The following is a 20,997-nucleotide window of genomic DNA, read 5'->3' as shown; positions in this document are numbered from 1 at the left end:
ATTATGGCGAGCCACCAAAATTGGTGTGGAACGGATGTACTTTTACTAGGTACCTGTTGCAAAGCGACGAAATCGCGGAGTGAGCCACTCCTGGTACAACACAAGTCTTATTGAGCTTAAAAGCTTAATGTGCGAATGTCGATTTGTGTAAGATTGTCTCATACATATTCATAATATTTATGTATGAATTTACTTTACCTAATTACCTACTCATCACGCAACAATGGTGTTCCGAACATTTCAGAAGCGTGCACGGAGAAGAAGCTAACACGTAGATGCTCTTTTGGCACTTTAATGAGATGTAAGTAAGAGGAACAGGGGATTAATATTTATTATTACAGTACAATTCATGACCTAGCCTAGCCTAGCCTGACCAAAACACTTCGCTGAAAGTTTAGCCTAGGTGCCGGTAGGCACAGTCAAGTGTAAAAATATACATACAACTTACTCAAAAAGATGTCCCATAGTTCTTAACTGGCTGACATAAGAGCTATGGGATATATTTTTGAGTACCTATGATGAGTGCATCCATAGTATATTTTTACGTTTGACTCTATCTAGTAAAATAACAGTTTTAAAGTATGACAACTTTGTCTTAATACTTATTAATAAATTTGTTTATCGATTACACGATCCCAGATGGCCATCATAAACTCTCTGATCTATACGATCAGCCATTGACACAATTTACACCTATTCTTGTCACTTTTATACCCTACCTACTTATAGGACTACCGTGGGTCTACCGTTTAACCGAGGCGATTGCTGAGAAGGTATATAAGTCACGTTAGCTATATGGGCGTTAGCATTATAGTTGCCATCCATGTGGCACTCGATTTTTCCACCCTGTAGAAATAAAAGAAAGTTTCAAATTTAAAAACAACACGTGAGGGAAGTAGTGTCACCCAATGTACGGGATGTGCAGATTTTGGTATCGGATGAATTAATTTGGCACAGATGTAGTATACGTAAAGCTAAGCCAATCCAGCCCGGTAGCCATCCGCCACCCCCTGGTGAGTAGGCAGGGGGGCATCCAAAGTTACACGCCGCCGCGCTTTAGGTAAAAAATCATATCGGCTTCTATTTACCTACCACCTCGAGTTTGGTATCATTTCCAGATAAATCAGGCTCGAGGAATTCATTTTTGAGACATTTAATGTACAGCCTTAATGATGTCATCCGTCGGGCCTTAGCCAGTGCTGCAGTGCGGGAGCACCGGCACCGGCCGTTTTAGAACCTACCGGCCTCGCCCGCGATGACGGTAAAAGACCCGACGGTATGACCCTAGTGCCGTGGAAGATGGGACGGCCGCTGGTTTGGGACGCAACCTGTGCCGATACCAGGGGTGCGAAACTCCTGACTTCGGTCAAACTCGGCTCCGCTCGGCTCAGCATTGCTCCGAGCAATTATTAGGGTTGGCACCACTTGACTTCCTTTTGCGTGCAAGACCACAGATAAGATAATCACTTGATTAATGACAACCCTAAATAGCCGAAAGGGATAGTGCCATATATTAGAAAGGGACAGCAAGATTCGACCCTGAACCGCTGTCAAACTTCGTTTTAGTAGGAAGTTTCCTTTAGTACTATTAATTATTCTGTGCCGATACCCTAGCGCTGTCCCATCTCCACGGCACTGCAGTGAAGGCTGGCTCGGCTGCCAATTCGGCCGAGCTTCTAAAGCGGCGCAAGTATGCAACCATAAATAGTGGTTGCATATTTGAGCCGTTTGAGACTATGGGGCCTTGGGGGGAAAGCGCCCACAGAGTTTTCAGCGAATGTAGCCGCAGGTTAATTGAGTTGACGCGTGACCAGAGGGCTGGGTCATATTATCTAGCGCAGCGGATCAGCATTGCCATACAACGTGGCAATGCTGCCAGCCTTCTGGGCACGCTGCCAATAGACGGCGATTTGGGGCAAATTTTCTATTTATAGTTTATTTTTAAGCTTAGTTTTTAATTTTAGTATGTATTTTCTATTTTAAGGCTTTTTATTGTTTAAAAAGAGTATTTGGCTGTATTTAAAATAAATGATTCTTTCCATGTACAGTTTAATAGAAAAAAAATAAAAATATTGACCAACAAATGAAAATCGGTTTGCTATTTTTTTTATTCAACTATTACTATTATCAGCCGAAACTACAAATGCTACAAAGTTGAAATTTGCACACCAGGTTACATTTATAATGTGTACAAGAGATAAGAAGCGATTTTGAAAAATTCAACCCCTAAGGGGTTAAAAAGGGGATGAAAGTTTGTATGGGGTTCATGTTTTATTTTAAGCTAGGAATTTCAAACTTCGTTAAAAGATATATTATTGAAATACAAGAAAACTAATTTCAGCGTTTTTGAAAATTCATCCCCTAAGGTGGCGAAATAGGGGTTGAAAATTTGTATGGGATCAAAATTTTATTCGCGTGTGGGGCTTGAAACTTTTTATATGCACATATTATTAGAATACAAGAAAAGTAATTTCAGCGTTTTTAAAATATCATCCTCTAACGGGGATAAAAAGGAGTTGAAAGCATGAAATTACTTTGACTGCCCGTCCTGCCTACCTGCCAGGGGGTGGCGGATGGCTACCGGGCTCAATTAGCTTAGCTTTACTTAAGTATATTACATCTGTGCTAAGTGAATTCATCCGATACCAAAACTTGCACCTTATGACACTACTTCCCGGGCGTCTTACGAGGATAGAAAAAAGTTTTAGGTAGTCCCGAAACATAGACGGTACAGTCGAGTGCATTAATATGTATACATTTCTTCACCTTAACCCATTGCAATGGTGAAAAAATGTATACATATTTATGCACTCGACTGTACCTACCTAATTTAATTAGTAGGCTTACTATTCTACAGACAGTTAGTATTGTACTAAATTTGTCTAGCATAATAATGTACATTTTTTATTGTAAAAATATTCTTAGACCCCCCTCCCCCCTTGTCACACTTTTTCATAGGGAAACAGATAGGTCTTTAATACATAGGTACTGTCACATTTGGCATGACCCCCCCTCCCCCTGTTGCTGTGACGTCATAATAATATGTGGATGAAACCTAAGATGGCAGAAAGTGTCCGACGAAAAGGTAGATCTCATAAGCCCGAAAGTTTACGATTCTGTTAAACTCAGCGGATTCGCGTAGCCTTGATAGTATTACTACTAGTATGGCTGGGTAGATAAGTTTTGGAAGGATCGTAGTAAGTATATTAAGACAGACGAAGGTTAGACTTGTGCGTTCTCTAGATGGTTTTCCCAATCTTTCTCTATGCTTCGGAGACGTGGACTAAACGTTTGAGATGTGGTGTTGGCACCGGCCTTTACGAATACAGTGGATGGCAATGCGGACCAATCAGTCCATACTGGAGGAGCTAAGCATAAAACGCCGGTTGTCAACGATATGCCAGGACCACAGACAAGGATTCCTAGTCTATGGCCAGGATCAAATGCTTTCATACTTCGGACACCTCTCACATCGCTCTCCGGATAGCCTGGAAAGAGTAATAATGACGGGCAAAGTTGAAGGCACGAGACCTCAGGGCCATCCTCCTACTAGATGGTGTACTCAAATTACGGCACCTATGCAATTAAAACTGCACGAGGCCATGCGCTTGGCGGGGAACAGAACCCTATGGAGGAAACTGGTCTTCAACAGAATGATATGATGTCAAGATCCTCAGTATTGAGGGACCGACTGAAGAAGAGATAGTATTACGGCAAATAAGCACATGAATTACGCCTATCATAAAAAACGTTCGATCATAGCATGATAAATATTAAGAAATAAATCAAACACCCACGAAATCGTACACGAAATGTCGTAGAGAAATAAACATGAGTCGTTTTTACGCCCTTTTACTATGCCATAAAGTAGCTATAAAAGAAAACGGTCGCTATCAGTTTCCGAATCATAAGGCTGAGGCAATTGTACGAGCGGATTTTATTAAAAAAAACATTTTAGGAAACGGGAAGTGGGGACCCTACCAGTGGAGCGTCCACAGAACTCGTTTCCTACCGGCTTGAATAATCATTACCCAGTTGAATACGGCGGCTCATGAAGGAAAGGACATTGGAATTAGCTCCGGCTTCACGAATATTTTTAACGCGCCGGCACTAGAATCTAGGTACAGTCGACGTCAAAGATATGTTTACACTTTTGCATCTTACTCCTTTGTGATAAGGCGAAAAATTTAAACATATCTTCGACGTCGACTGTACACCATAGTTTTCAAAAAGATAGGTAAGTAGGCGCCTGACATTCCTCGCTATGAAAATGTATAAAACTTTTGTAAGTTTTTTGCTGCAATCGTTGTGTTAGTATAGATTAGATCAGCGGTTCTTAACCTTTTTCCATCCACGGACCCCTAGGAAATCAAGCACAAGTCCAAGGACCCCTTAATAAAAAAAATCACAGATTTCGTGCCTCACACGACTATCGAGCACATTGGAAATGAATCTACGGAATTCGAAAAAATATTGTCGCTGAGCGACGAGAAAGTCTGGATAAGGAAAAAGTTACAAAATAAAACTACAACGTTGAATGATAATTATTTTATTCTTAGACTAACACAAGTATCCTGGACATAACGCATGTGAACAAACAAATTGCAAAATTTCCACACGCGTACCCAAGTTTGAATAATTGTCGCCGTGGCGCATAAGTATAGGTACATATTTCATTTTTCGATGAATAAGCAGGATATATTAATGTTCAAAGTACAAGAAAATTATTACACGGCAAATCCGTCTAGTCAAGTCAACTCGAGAAGTGGTGATCGGCAGCGGCCCATTTGCTGCAAGATATGAAATTTTCTTGACAGCAGTTTGACGCGACGAGAGATCTCTCCCTCTCCCTCTCCCTCTCCCTCTCCCTCTCCCTCTCCCTCTCCCTCTCCCTCTCCCTCTCCCTCTCCCTCTCCCTCTCCCTCTCCCTCTCCCTCTCCCTCTCCCTCTCCCTCTCCCTCTCCCTCTCCCTCTCCCTCTCCCTCTCCCTCTCCCTCTCCCTCTCCCTCTCCCTCTCCCTCTCCCTCTCCCTCTCCCTCTCCCTCTCCCTCTCCCTCTCCCTCTCCCTCTCCCTCTCCCTCTCCCTCTCCCTCTCCCTCTCCCTCTCCCTCTCCCTCTCCCTCTCCCTCTCCCTCTCCCTCTCCCTCTCCCTCTCCCTCTCCCTCTCCCTCTCCCTCTCCCTCTCCCTCTCCCTCTCCCTCTCCCTCTCCCTCTCCCTCTCCCTCTCCCTCTCCCTCTCCCTCTCCCTCTCCCTCTCCCTCTCCCTCTCCCTCTCCCTCTCCCTCTCCCTCTCCCTCTCCCTCTCCCTCTCCCTCTCCCTCTCCCTCTCCCTCTCCCTCTCCCTCTCCCTCTCCCTCTCCCTCTCCCTCTCCCTCTCCCTCTCCCTCTCCCTCTCCCTCTCCCTCTCCCTCTCCCTCTCCCTCTCCCTCTCCCTCTCCCTCTCCCTCTCCCTCTCCCTCTCCCTCTCCCTCTCCCTCTCCCTCTCCCTCTCCCTCTACCTCTCCCTCTCCCTCTCCCTCTCCCTCTCCCTCTCCCTCTCCCTCTCCCTCTCCCACTCCCTCTCCCTCTCCCACTCCCTCTCCCTCTCCCTCTCCCTCTCCCTCTCCCTCTCCCTCTCCCTCTCCCTCTCCCTCTCCCTCTCCCTCTCCCTCTCCCTCTCCCTCTCCCTCTCCCTCTCCCTCTCCCTCTCCCTCTCCCTCTCCCTCTCCCTCTCCCTCTCCCTCTCCCTCTCCCTCTCCCTCTCCCTCTCCCTCTCCCTCTCCCTCTCCCTCTCCCTCTCCCTCTCCCTCTCCCTCTCCCTCTCCCTCTCCCTCTCCCTCTCCCTCTCCCTCTCCCTCTCCCTCTCCCTCTCCCTCTCCCTCTCCCTCTCCCTCTCCCTCTCCCTCTCCCTCTCCCTCTCCCTCTCCCTCTCCCTCTCCCTCTCCCTCTCCCTCTCCCTCTCCCTCTCCCTCTCCCTCTCCCTCTCCCTCTCCCTCTCCCTCTCCCTCTCCCTCTCCCTATCGATAATTCACAACAAACACCGATAACGAACTCTGCGAAACATGAAATAAATGTCATGTGAAAAATGTCGTTCTGACTTTTTGACTATTTAAAGGTTAGGCTACAGGGCAAACCCTTAACCCGATCGTCTTTGTTTTAGGCTCAAATTGTAGCTGACTAAATTGTCCAGAGCCGTTTTTCTCAAATTTTTGATATCATTCTTCGTTTCCAAATTATCGAGCACCAAAATCAAAAATTCGGAAAAAAATTAATTTTATTTTCACTATTTCGACCATAACATTTTTTGTTTTTGACTTTCTCGAATAATTATTTTTGCACCTTACAGCTCTCGTGATTATGCGTATTTTGAGCCTATTTTTTAATATCATATCTTCACAACTTTCCGAGATATAAGGGGATCGCACTTTTTCGTGAAATCGGACCGTATACTGGAGCGAACGAAAAGACATTTCCAATGTCAAAAATCAGCAATACATTTCAGACCGGTGAGAATAGGTGAGACTGCGGCGGACCCCCGTAGATATACTCGCGGACCCCCAGGGGTCCGCGGACCACAGGTTAAGAGACACTGGATTAGATAATTACTTTACGAGCTTTTCATAAGGTTTATTCAGGTCAAATAAGGGTTTTATTCAGGTGATAAGGTGACGCCTCTATCATCTGGACATCATTTAGTAAATGGACTATGAAGCCTAATTTTCTTGCCGCACTCTTATAGGCATATTCGAACCTTCTATAGGTAGGTAGTATATATGTATAATGAAAGCCTTAGTAAAATGCACGTTAACTTTATATAATCCACCAGGAAGACGCCCGGTTTTCTGAACGTTTTGACCCATTCATTTCATAAAACAGTGCTATAGACTTACTGACTTAACAATATTTCATTGTATAAGGGGATACTGGTTTCTACCATCTTGCCCGTTAGTACATAACATGAGAAATGCTTGTGTTGATATTTTTGCATCGCTCTCCGCGATCTTCTAGCCCCATCCTCTTGAACTTGTTTGTGGATAAGAAACAATAAGAATTTCTTCGCAAGGGACCAGTTCTTGAAGACAGCCGTTTTTCGGTGCCAGTGGGGCAGAAAACTTGTTGGAGATAAAAACTGTGCCAAACTCTGTCAAAAGTCCGGACATCATCCTAAAAATCCCGACATTTCCTGGATTATGTCCATTTCCAAAAATCTTCACTTCGCTTTTATATCAGCAGCGGAGTTGAAACAGTCGCCGTGGTCGAAACCGGCCGGGAGAGTATATATGTACCTATCGTAGACGATATCCTTACCACTGCCACGATAAAGTTATAAAACCATCAATTACCTAAATCCCTTATTCCAAAACCTTTCGTGGGCCACTATAGCTCCTTAATTCGCCACCTCATGCTGTAACTACTGTGTAACCTTCCCCTTCCTTTGCCCAACTCCAAATGATTAGCTATCTTCTAATGGTTAGTTGAGGTTTCAAAAACCCTGAGACTCGCCAAGTCCCCCCGCAATCCTGACGAAGGACCAAACATCCTGACGTGGAGCGCCATCAGCTTTAAGTTTTGCCAAAACCAAAAATCCTGACATGGAGTGCCATCTGTATAAGCTTTGCGCGTTTATCCTTATTCAAAACAAAGCTCTGCTTTTTTCAGTGGGATAAAACAACTTTACTGTGATTCACCAATTAATAATTTCAAAGGAACATCGGAAATAAAATAAATTTGAGATGAAAATGTCCACGTGAACTTAATACAAAATGTTTTTACTCAATGAAACTCGATATTAACATAAGTGCTTCCGCGAATTTCTTTGAGTCAGAAATGTAAATCGTATCGCTTGCCGAGCAAAAGCGAGTGAGTCAAAAAAGTGCAAGAAAAGCGGCGTATTTTTGTAGACATTAGGTACAAAAGTTAACGATTTTGGATAAGTACATAATATTTCTAAGACTTTTATCGTACAACTTTTAAGCGCCACTTGCACCATCCCACTAACTCGGGGTTAACCGGTTAAATCGTTGACCCAGTGACAAATCGTACTGGTAACCATGGCAACTAACAGGTTTAACCGGTTAACCCCGGGTTATTGAATGGTACAAGTGGCTCTAAGAAGTGTAAGGTTTTACCACGCTTATAAGTATATTTTTAAGAAGTACCTATACGGTTGTAACACGCCTATAAGGATAAAGTAATAAAAATAGGCTTTAAAGTCCATTCATTAGGAATTTTATATTTTATGATGTCTATTGGAATTACTGGAAACACGCATAACCTTAACTCATAGGATAAAAGTTTTTGATACTTATTTTTAAGTGGAGGTAGAGTCTGGCTACATAAAACGCGAATCACCAGCACTCGTACAGCCAGTGAAAATGCTCGGCTTTCTGACATTGTACATATAGGTTTACTTATTTTTCACCACACCAGCTTTTAAAGGCTCTCTTGATGCTTCAAAAACTGATGAGAAAGCTGCATTTTATCCACATGTGTGGCAAAGTAATTTGATGCAAATTTTGAGCAGTTTTTCTTTTACTGATAGAATGGACTTTTATTATAAATGATGTAGGTATTTGAATGATAAAAATTTAATAACGTTCATTTGGATTTAATTTGGGTTGATTTTATTTCATGTTTTACAGTTAGTTAGTTCCTCGTGTTGGTGTGGTGAAAAATGTTGTGTTTGACTCGGTGGCAATAGTTATTTGTACAACAAGAGATCAAAGTTTGATATTTCTTCGAGTGCTTATTTTGAGTCCCGTGCAAGCGAAAGATTCTATAATATGAATCTAATTTAGAATCTTGAGCGTAGTAAGGGACTCAAAAGCGCACGAGATGTAAATAACTTTGATCTCGTGTAGTACACAAAATTTTTCACCTGAGCAGTGAGAACATACCTATTAGACAACTTGAAAAATGTAATCCTTCTTCATCACTTAATACCTGCACTCATGTTTTCTTAAGATATACAAACAATTATGTTTAATTACCGCAATCGAACACAAAAACAAAACGTAATAATAAATTTCAGTAAAATAATATGGAAATAACGAACATCAACTCAATCGACAACTTTTTTTTGTAAAAAAAAACTTTGTAAGATACGGTCCGAATTGCGGATACGTACTATTTGTCAACTATGGTAGAAATTCTTAAAAGTAAAATAATTAATTTTGCGTGATAATCTGTGTATTTTTTGAGTTCATTATTTATATTGCACAATAAAATAGGTACCTAAAAATAGTATTTCAGTTTTTATGAAATCTTAAACTTAATTTTTATTAATTAATTATTAAGAATTCATACTCGTACGTGGTTTGGAACGATGCGGTCTGAAGTTTTCGGGGGTCTATTATAAACCCTCAATATACCGTTGAATGTCGTTTAACTTTTTTTTGTCTGTTTCTTTTTGCTAAACTTTGTTTAACCCTCGTGCCTTGAAACCCCCGAAACGCTCAAGATTCCATCAATTTTGGAATCTTTCACTTGTTCAGGTATCAATATTAACACGATCGGTTAAACAACAACTTTGCCCCCTTGTAAAACAAATTTAAACATTGAACATATTGGCATGTATACCTACACAAAATATTAACTCCGACTTAGTTGGCTAACCCTGGAACGCGCAACTGGCACTAAGTGTGCCCTATCAGGGGTAACGGATTATTAGACGAACTTTTTCGTTGGACACTTTATGCTGAGAAGGACAGAGTAAGGGATATGTTATTTCCCTGCAGCCTCTTAGCAACATAATACCATAAAACATCCTACGAAACACGAGATATAATGAGCGTTTCTTTAATTTTTTGCCATTTTTATATATTATTGTGACCTTTTTTGCCACTTTTGTGTTATTTCTACTCAGAATCACGAGCTCTTTCGATCCTAATGGGATAAAAAAATGTCCCAGAGTTTTTTCCTATTGTGTTACCATTTCCCCATATACTTTGTATGAAGGTAACAAATACGAAAGTTTGAAAAATGTATGGAAATTTTAGGACACTTTTTTCTCCTATAGGGATGAAAAGGGCTCGCGATCTTGACTAGAAATAACACAAAAGTGGCAAAAAAGGTCACAGTATATAGGCAAAAAATTAACAAAACGCTCTAATAACCCCTTTTTTAACGGACACATACGATTTTGCGGCGCTCGCCATTGAAACACTGGGCCCATGGTCGACCGACACCAAACAGTTAATAAAGGAAGTGTCGGTCAGGCTAATAGGCGTCTCGGGCGACCACCGGGCGGGCTCCTTCTTGGCTCAAAGATTAAGTCTGGCGGTTCAAAGGGGCAACGCCGCCAGCATTCTAGGGTCCATTCCATTAGCGGGTAGCTTGGGAGAGATATTTTATATTTAGTATTTAGTTGTTAGTTTAAGGTTTTGTGTAAGTATTATTTTTTAACTTAACTTTCCTAAAATTCTAATTGATTCACTCCCCTACCACACAACCGGAACATAAAATTTAATGTAAATGTTTTGTATAAGCTGCGAACTTCATTTCAAAGTAAATAACTCTCTGTAATAACAAACAATAAAAGTGTTAGGCGAAAGATTATCTCATTCACATCTGCTCTGTGTTTCTTTTATCTATCTGGCATTGAGTTAAGAACTATCTGCCTACACGAAAACTTCGTTTACTAATAAAACTGCTAGGAAATTACTGTTGGAGTTAGACTAAGATAAGTCTGCAACGATTTTGATAGCACAGACAGTGCAAACGTCAAACTTCTAACTCTAATAGAATCCGTGTGGAACGACGTTGACACGATAAAGAGTGGAGGTGTCACAATATACGTCATATATTATTTTCCTAGCCATATTGAACCATATATACTTAAAAACAAGGTTAGTTTTTTAGGGTTCCGTACCCAAAGGTAAAAAAACCGGCCAAGTGCGAGTCGGACTCGCACACGAAGGGTTCCGTACCATTATCTATAAAAACGCGGTCACCCATCCAAGTACTGACCCCGCCCGACGTTGCTTAACTTCGGTCAAAAATCACGTTTGTTGTATGGAAGCCCCACTTAAATCTTTATTTTATTCTGTTTTTAGTATTTGTTGTTATAGTGGCAACAGAAATACATCATTTGTGAAAATTTCAACTGTCTAGCTATCACGGTTCGCTTAGCACGGTTAGCTGGTGACAGACGGACGGACGGACGGACGGAAGGACGGACGGACAGCGGAGTCTTAGTAATAGGGTCCCGTTTTACCCTTTGGGTACGGAACCCTAAAAACGGGACCCTATTACTAAGACTCCGCTGTCCGTCCGTCTGTCTGTCTGTCTGTCTGTCACCAGACTGTAACTCAATGTTCCGTAATAGCTAGACAGTTTAAATTTTCACAGAATGATGTATTTCTGTTGCCGTTATAATAACAAATACTAAAAACAGTCATCATCATCATCATCTCAGCCATAAGACGTCCACTGCTGAACATAGGCCTCCCCCTTGGACCGGACCTAAAAACAGTATAAAATAAATATTTAAGTGGGACTCCCATACAACAAACGTGATTTTTTTTGCCGTTTTTTGACGTACGGAACCCTTAGTGCACGAGTCCGAGTCGCATTTGGCCGGTTTTTTTACAGTTAGTGAGTTTTGGTTGTCACCTGACGAACGTCTCATGATAGGTGCCGTTGTACCGTTACCAATACTCTATGACATGACTGTTATAGGTTACCTATAGGACTTATAGGTTCTCGCGGGCTTGGTTTCCGCAACTCGACGTCATATTATTGCACCTATTTTGCGTGGTGGGTTGGCGGCACTATTCTTGCCAACTCAACTCTACCAAGAAGCCTAGCAAACCTTTGACGTTGCCGACGACTTCTGGGAGAGACCCCGGTGAGCCGAGGTGTTGTGCCCGTTCTGCTACCCCTGGGCATTCGATAATGTGGGCGGCTGTCTCCTCTGCCTCCATGCATGCTCTGCAGAGGGGGCTATCTGTAACACGTAGGCTTAATAGGTGCTTGTTTAATGAGGACATGACTGTTATATTAGTACCTACCCAATCCCGGTCCGCCTAAACATTTTCATAAAATCAACTATTCTTGTGATTCCGATTTCAAAGCTGTCGTGACGGCCAAGAATATTTCGGCCTGTCACCTCCCTACCTTTTACTTAATTGTGTAACCCAAGAAATTTCGCAAAGGAAAGGGGTAGATAAACCTTTGTGCCTTATCTTTGTCGGCTTTGTAGATATATATAGACACGCCAGGGGACCACTAAGAGATAACGGCTGTATTTTGAGGCTCCAGGTGGATTGAGACTTAGTGCAGAGTTATAGTTTAGTATTTTGTGACAAGAAAAACCCGCCAAGTGCGAGTCCGACTCGCGCACGAAGGGTTCCGTACAAATTACGCAAATAACGGCAAAAAAATCACGTTTGTTTTTAGCAAGGAAGTAGAAGTTTTACACACAAAACTTTTACACTCTCTATTTTCTTTGTACCTACAGTCAATAAGTTTTTGAGTAATAAGTTTAACAATTTTTAGCAACGAATAATAACTAGTACCTACTTAGTAATTAACGTAGACTAACTTATGTTAATGAATTAACTATGCAAATAGAAAACATTAAGAGCATCTAAAGGTGTATTTTAGTTTCAAATTAATTTTAATTTCTGGTTTACGTTGTAAGTACGTAAATACTTGTACATATTTCTTTTTACGTCCAGTTTATATGTAAGCCTACAAGTTATCTGCTTTGCCCGAAGGTTGACTGGTAGAGAATGCCTTGTAGCATTCCGTTTTTTTACACGACTGCCCAAAAAAAGTGTATTGTTTTGTACGTTTGTATTTTCCTTGTGCAATAAAGATTAAATAAATAAGTCTTCACTGACTATGTACATATATGCTATGTGGTTGACTGGTTCCGTTGTATTATGATTATGATTCATACATTTTAAATAAATATCAACTAAACTCATCCGATTGTTTTGGCTACATTCTCAGACAGTCCCAAGAAACATTACCCGCCAAATTAATATTTAAAGGAAATTGTGCGTAATCTGCACCGATGACACAACGGGAACTAACTCCATTTTATTTATAAAGTCAGTGTCCAGCCACGGCGAGCATTTCGCGGACGTGCGTGAACTAAAGATACCGACGGCGCTTAAACGCCGGCGCTTAAGTGTAAACTAGCAATAAACTAGCAAAAAAGAAGTAGCTATGGACGAAGCACCAAAGTATCCGGCTCCGCCGCCTCCAGCGCCGAAGCGCTTAAGCAGACCCAAGATAACTCTTCAAATCCCTCAATCACCATATGCAGGCCCCCCATCAGCTGTCCCAAGATATTCATCCGCTAATAACTACCTCGGCTACCCACCAAGAACACCAGAATCTCATAAATTTCATCCCAATTTCAACCCAGAATGGTACCTACATATGACTCAAGCGTCGGACTTTATAAGGAATACGGCGAAAAGTGGACTAAGTTTCGGTGAAAAGACTGCTCTGTGGATTGTTGGTAAATTGAAGCATTTGTCGAAGCGATGGTTCACGCATTTTTTTTTGATGTTGTGTCTGGTGTTGTACAGTGTTATGGGAGCGGCGATCTTCATGGCTTTAGAGGGTAAGTTACATACATAAATATAATCATATAATCATATAATCACGCCTATTTCCCGGTGGGGTAGGCAGAGACCACGGATTTCCACTTGCTACGATCCTGACATACCTCTTTCGATTCCTTCACTTTCATAACATTCCTCATACACGCCCGCCGATTTTATTAGAGGGTAAGTTATCAGATATTGTTAATTAAAACTTTATGGTTTAGGTCAAAAACTTAAGTAAATAGAGCTCCCTGTGGAGTGACTTTAACCTAATATTTATAGGATAGGTAGGTAATTAGGTATTTGTAGAGTATTTATTCAACGTTTAGCCAGCGAGTTAAATGCTAAGGTCACACTTATCACTATAAGGTCAGATAACGAAATCATCGTCAATTGTTCGACCAAGTTGTACAAAATATATGTCTTCACGGTTTCATTTTCGGGACCATATACAATATCATATTGTATATGGTCCTTAGGGGTGAGTAATACATATCTATTATGAAATGAAATGAAAATAATTTATTTGACACAACAATCCTAAGATTAACAGATATTAAATACCTATAAGACATGGTTTTTTAATTTTTAGTTTTTAAGATTTTAATTACGGTTTAAGTGTGTACGGCCGCACCTTTAGTACTTATATAAACGATGTAGAAAATTTGCAAATCAGATTAGTTAAATATTTAGTTGACAGTAAAATAAAAAATATGTGTAATGATTATAGCGAGTTATTCCCACTTTGTAAAATTTTATCTACTTATACAAAAAAAATACCTGATTGCTTTAGAAAACTATTACTTAGATGATTATAAACGGCCAGCATTTAATAAATACAACACGAGGAGGGTACGCGAAGGGAAGTTAATACAGCCTGCGGCGGTTAATTATTATGGGAAAAGGTTAAATAAATATTTAGTGCCTAGGCTGTTTAACGAAATAGGGTGGTTAAGAGGTAAACCTAGGTTAAGTAAGCCGGTCCTTAAAAAGAGATTAAAACATACCTTTTAGAAAATTAAACTTTGGGACAATGTGAAGACTTGTTAGGCATCTATGCATGTTAGTTTTTAGGGTTCCGTAACTCAAAACGAAAAAACGGAACCCTTATAGGATCACTCGTGCGTCTGTCTGTCCGTCTGTCCGTCTGTCACAGCCTATTTGCTCCAAAACTACTGGACCAATTAAGTTGAAATTTGGTACACATATGGAAGTCTGTGACCCAAAGACGGACATGTAATAAAAACAAATGAATTTTAAGCATAGGGGGCTCTTTTAGGGGGAATATGAGAAAATTAAAAAACAAAGTTTTGCAAACCATATCGTGTTACATATTAAATGAAAGGGCTTATTGTGAGGATCTCAAATATATTTTTTTTATAATTTTATATGAAATAGTTTAGAAGTTATTTAAGAAAATAGGCAAAAAATGACCATTCCCCCCCCCTTAACTCCGATACTACTGGGTCAAAAATTTTGAAAAAAAATACACATAATAGTTCTTTGCCTCTAGATGACAGCAAAACCTATTAGAAATCTAGAGTCAAAAAAAAACGCGGTTGGGCTGTTTTAGGGACACAGCCGTAATGGTTTACGTGAAACTCGGTGTGGACAGCTTTTGCGAAGGCCGAAGGCCCGAACCACCCCCCAGTAGCTTTTTCAAACGCACGGCCGAAGGCCGAGTTGCGGGAGGTTAGTGTTCAAACACAGAACAATTATAGTACAAGTGTCTGAATACGAAGGTCGAAGGCCCGGAGCCTCCGACATGTGCATGCTTCCTGCAAAGGAGATCGTCGATTTTGTTCTATCTTTTGTTAAGCGATTGGGCCCGATACCTATAGATTACTGGAAAAACGTATAAGAAGTCTGCAATTAAGTGTGAGCCGGACTTAAGAATAAGAATTGCGGATAAGCTCTATCAGGGCCACAACCGCAATTGATTTACGTGAAACGTGGTGTGGACAGCTAGTGCGAAGGTCGAAGGCCGAGCTCTGCGTTGGGCCGAAGGCCTGAAGCATCCAAGAGAGGTGCGCCTCCACGCAAGGTCGAAGGATGAGCTTTAGGAGGTTAGTGCTCAAACAGAACAAATAATTGGTTTAAGTACGAGTGGCTAAATGAGAAGGCTGAACTGCCGTATATCAGAGGGTCTACCGCGAACACCGAAGTTCGCAAATTGCGGGGATTTCTCTTTTACTCTAATGAAACCGTAATTAGAGTGACAGAGTGAGATGCCAGCAATTTGCGAACTAAGAACAAAATTAAAGATAGCCAGCCGTGTGTGGAAAAATTGAATGTACATGAACTTCGCTTTGCTCGCTCGACTCGCACTTGACCGGTTTTTTATATTATAATAAGGATTACCTATTGTTTATGTTACTAATTGTTTTGTTTAGGTGCATCATTCGATTAGTTAAGTGAGCGCTTCATTCGCCAACAAACTGGTTACAGTTTGGCGATATTGTAAATTTTGTTTATGAGCATGTACCTTTTATGTAAATAAAAAAAATATATATATTAATTATATTCTGTTTTTAGTATTTGTTGTTATAGCGGCAACAGAAATAGGTACATAATCTGTGAAAATTTCAACTGCCTAGCTGTACATATACAGCCTGGTGACAGACAGACAGACGGACAGCGGAGTCTTAGTAATAGCATCCCGTTTTTACCCTTTGGATACGGAACCCTAAAAAAATGAGAAAAACGAAGTGGGCGATCTTGGAACACATACTCAATAAAAACACTATAAAAGAGTTATAAAAAATCTCCATATCCAACCGGAAATAAACGGGATCAAATCTGTGAAAAACTGTAAGTCGTTTTGTTCCGGAAATGGTTAGGCCTAGGCTGTAAAGAACAAACGTTACATAGGTTTATGGCATCATTTTATTACGACCGAAGGAAAACTGCCGCATTTCGTCATTTTGTTTGTAGCAGAACCAGGGGGGCCAAACTTAAAAGAGGGGAGAGGGGTACCTTATACATGGAAACTAGCGCAGTCAGCGTTATGTTTACAGCAACATTTCCTCACCTGATGCTTCCATATAAATCAACTAGATGGTGTCACCGCAGAAAAACATGTTTGCTCCTTTGTCTGTGGTGTCTTAAAAAACACGCATTCAGGCCATAATTGTTAAAAAGAAAAAAAACTTTGTCTTTGCATTTTTATCACAAATTTTTAAAACAACATGACTCCAAAACGCATCAATGCTTCGTGGCTCGTGCTAGCTAGTCAAATTTAAGTCCATGTTTTAATAGTGGATTTGTATTATTTCGAACTAATTTACTATAATAAGTGGAACCCTTAGAAAATATTTTTTTGGTTTGTTACGCATGTAAGTAATGAAAAATAAATGATATTTTTACACATCGTGTTTTTACTTTTGTGACTAAAATATTCTTTGGTATGAACATTTATAAAATACTGGTCTAGGTAGTAAATCGTCACTGAATGAATAGGTATTATAGTACATAATATATTGGCGCCTTTTTCCTTGACCGTGTACAGTGCACTACAATGAGGTGTATTCATTTTTCACGTGATTGCTTTGCAAGAAGGTGAAAGAATGGAACCCTCATTGTAGTTCACTGTAAACGGTCAAGGAAAAAAGCGCCATAGTCTTTATTTCTATGCATGTGTGCCACGCACACATACGTAAAGGTTTGTAACAAAAATCCGCTAGGAGCGTTAGTGTCGACGTTTTTTGACATTTACTCGCGAGTTGGCTCTCTTTTACTATACATATATTATTATACTCTTTGAGCAGAACCAGCTTGTTCAACGGTTAAATTTTATCGAAGTTCATCTAGCTATACCTAACATGAATATGGTGCATCATATAAAAAATTAATATATTGAAATAACCTTTTTTGTTAAAAATTTAATAAGGATTGGACCCGTCCCGGCTTCGTACGGGTTAAGTTAACAAATTATACACCTGAACCTTCCTGAAAAATCACTTTATTGATATGAGAAAACCGTATGAAAATCCGTTGAGTAGTTTTTGAGTTTATCGCGAACAAACATACAGACGCGGCGGGGGACTTTGTTTTATAAGGTGTAGTTATTATTTCTTTTATTGACACGTTTTTTCCTAAAATGTATAAAATCCCCAAAAAATAAACTGTCAATATGGGACAAGGGGATCAAGCCGCCCCCCCCCTTTGCGTCAGGGGGAGGGTTAGGACGCTAGTGTGCGTAAAGCATCATACCCAAAGGTATCATACTACATTTATTTCAAGCTGGCTATAATTTGTTTTTCAAAAAACACAATTTGACCGAATCAAAGAAGCATTCATACTGTCCCACTCTCTAACAAACAATTTTCATTTTCTGATAATCTCTATTGTCTCCTAAACCGTCTTGAGAACAAAGGCTTCTAGTCTGTTATATTCAGTTCCTGATATTATTTGTCACTGCTCCAATTACTAAGAGTTAATCTAAGCTAAAGCACCAACTTTAAATATAATAAAATGAGCTAGGGAGTATCATTATATAGTGCAACAAGAAATCGTAGAAACTTATTGAGGGCGCCACTTCCTACGTAACTGTCCCATTTTTGACGTAAAATGCTTAAACATGGCAACAATTTAGTATGAAATTTTCTTAGTTCCATTTTTTTCCACTATTTTATGTCGCGCTATAAACGTCATATTTTCATAGAAATTTGACATTTTGACAGTGATAATGATGACATTTTACACTTTGTCATTGCAACTAGAGTTAGCTTGGTCCATCTCTATGTAAGTTAACTTTTCAAAATAACAGCATAAATTCAATTCTCAACATATACCTATACTCTGTCATTTCCGTCAGTAGAAAAGAGAGGCAAATTTAAAAAATGTAGGTGCGAAGGGTTATCGTCCCATAGAAAATTTGAATTTTTCTACTGACAAACTTGCTTGACCGGCTATAAATTCCATATCGGGTTTGTACAGTCTCCTGCAATAACTATTACTCTTCGAAGGCCGCAAAAATATGTGACCCGCTCTTATGGCTCTACAAATAAGAGTCAGATATTTTTGCGGTCTTCGTTGTGTAATATATTATTGCAGGTGACTGTACATAACCACCTACACGAAGAACTTTTAATGTTTTTACCTACGAGTACTTTACTAAAGTTTGAGCGCTAAGTTTATAAATATCTTACGTTTGAAAATTCGAACTTGCTGGTGAAAATTCCGACGCTTAAGTATTTAAGCTGTATTATATATTTACTAGCTATGTTGTTTAACCCTTCAGGAAAAAGGTTTTGCAATACCATTAATCTTTCGTTCGCTACGTTTAGATTATTAAGCAATGTTGTTCTCCTTTCTACATTATTTTGCCGGATTTCGAACTGGCGGTAAATTAACCTAAAAATTTAGAGTTACATTCTAAAATAGGGTATATTTTATACTTACAGTACTTACTATACAACAATCCGTTATCTAATCTGGGTAAGTTACATGCTTACAAGAAGTCTCTGAAAAAGCAATTATTTATTTATTAAAATATATGGTATGTGATAGCTAATGGAGTGGACTGTATTAATGACTTACGAGATGATAGAGACACGTTATACAGTGTGGAAAGATAAGTCGGGCCCTGGAGGGAAACTACCTTAAATCCTTAAGCTGGCTCATTTTACTTAAAGGAGACATTCCTTTATTTTTTTAAAGTAACAAAACTGCATTCAAAGATTTTCTAAATCTCACTTGCTTCGCCCGGGACTCGAACCGACTAAAAATTCCAAAAAATAAAAACTCGCAATTTTATTCTACTAGTCGATACAGTTAATGTTAATGATAACATTTCTCCAAGAAACATTAGGTCTTACACTCGTCTGTCGTACAAAGTATCCATAAAATCTAATATTTAGTACTCAAGATTTTTAGACAAGCCCAATTGAAGAAAAAAAGAAAAATACTTTGAATGCAGTTTTGTTTCTTTTTAAAAATAAAGGAATGTCTCCTTTAAGTAAAATGAGCCAGCTTAAGGATTTAAGGTAGTTTCCCTCCAAGGCCCGACTTATCTTTCCACCCTGTATATTAAATTATTTTATTAATTAAATACAGCACTAATATGTTATCAGACTAACGGTGATAGGCAGACTGACTGACAATAATAAATCAAAAGGTTTTATAAAGTATATATGTTCCAAAGAGGTCGCGCGCCAGCCAGTCGCCAACAGTATGTATATTATTTAATGTAAGCATAGCCCCACAAAATTCAATAATGATGAATGGGAGTCATAGGAAAAACTGTTAGCAACCCCTGATTTACAAAAGGAACTATTACCTAACGTCAAAATAATTATGCAAATAACTTAATTGAAGAAGTAAAAAGAAAACAATATATGCGGTACCTATTTACATTTAAAGGCTGGCAATATCGCTAAACTTTGCAAACCACGCGAACTAGACACATTCGCTGTAAGAATTACATTAACTATTGTTCTATTCCAGTTATTATATTATTTCATTTTCATCTCTACCAGGCGTGGCTCACTCCGCGATTTCGTCGCTTTGCAACAGTTAGCTACAAGTACATCCGTTCCACACCAATTTTGGTGGCTAGCCATAAGCCGCACGTGGCGCTGTAGCCACCTAGCGGCCATATGTGCTGATCGTAACAGACGCGTTTTGTTAGAGAGTGAGTCTTCTGTACCTAGTACTATTATTTATTCTGTGCCTCTACATTGTCAATAGTAATGTCATTATTCATAATAACTGTCATTATTACTGATCTGATAGTTTCCGTTCCACAACATAAATATGTAGTTCTAAAATAAGAATCCCTTGTAGACGTTCCAGTTCAACAAAACAACATTGTCGCATTTCTAAGCCGCTATTTATATAGATTTGACTTCCTCTCAGGTGTTCGGTGTTCGGCCTAAATTCTACTAAATTATTGTAATTACTACCTACGCGATACTCGCTTGTTTAAATGTATTTGGAGGGAATTTCCAGAACAGCGCCTATCCTGAAAAAAACATTTTGCGTGTATTTAGCGGAGATATATCGTGTAGAAACATACACGTAATAGGGTTACCACATGGCTAGATTTTTGGCATATTTCGTGATTGACACTTTATTTCTTACTGTAGACCGGGGTCTGCGCGCCTAAATTAGAATCACTCGCTATGTTCGTGATTGTTGAGAGTAGCGTGGGGTGGGGGTGGGACTAACTTGCCAATAACTTTGGCCCCGCGATGCACTTACAACTTTTCACCTCATGCGAGAAGACATAAATGATGAATCACTGTTTAATATATAAATGATACCACATTAAAAAGTTTTGTACTTTATTCAACTAGTGAATCGTAAACAACCTACTTGTTTGAGCTGCTGAGGTGAAAATAAACTAAAACACACATACGGCGGTAGGCATGAACTTACAATGTCACATATAATGTCAATACTAGGCTAGGAGATTAACATAACAATGCTCAAGTCGTGACATGTGACAAAAGAC

General features: G+C 39.8%; 1 protein-coding gene across 1 annotated transcript in view; it reads left to right on the top strand.

Moving 5' to 3' along the window:
- The first annotated feature begins 12,867 nt into the window (after window positions 1-12,867).
- Window positions 12,868-20,997, top strand: part of LOC134801099 (TWiK family of potassium channels protein 7) — a 66,798-nt gene continuing 58,668 nt past the window's right edge. Inside the window, exon 1 of the mRNA XM_063773621.1 lies at window positions 12,868-13,558. Coding sequence (XP_063629691.1) covers window positions 13,156-13,558 — 403 coding nt within the window. The 5' untranslated portion in view covers window positions 12,868-13,155. The remainder of the gene's footprint in view (window positions 13,559-20,997) is intronic.

Source organism: Cydia splendana, chromosome 21 (genome assembly GCF_910591565.1).
Source record: "Cydia splendana chromosome 21, ilCydSple1.2, whole genome shotgun sequence".
In the NCBI taxonomy this organism is placed as follows: Eukaryota; Metazoa; Arthropoda; class Insecta; order Lepidoptera; family Tortricidae; genus Cydia; species Cydia splendana.
Note: the sequence above shows the minus strand (reverse complement) of the source record. Positions and strands in the feature narration are given on the sequence as shown.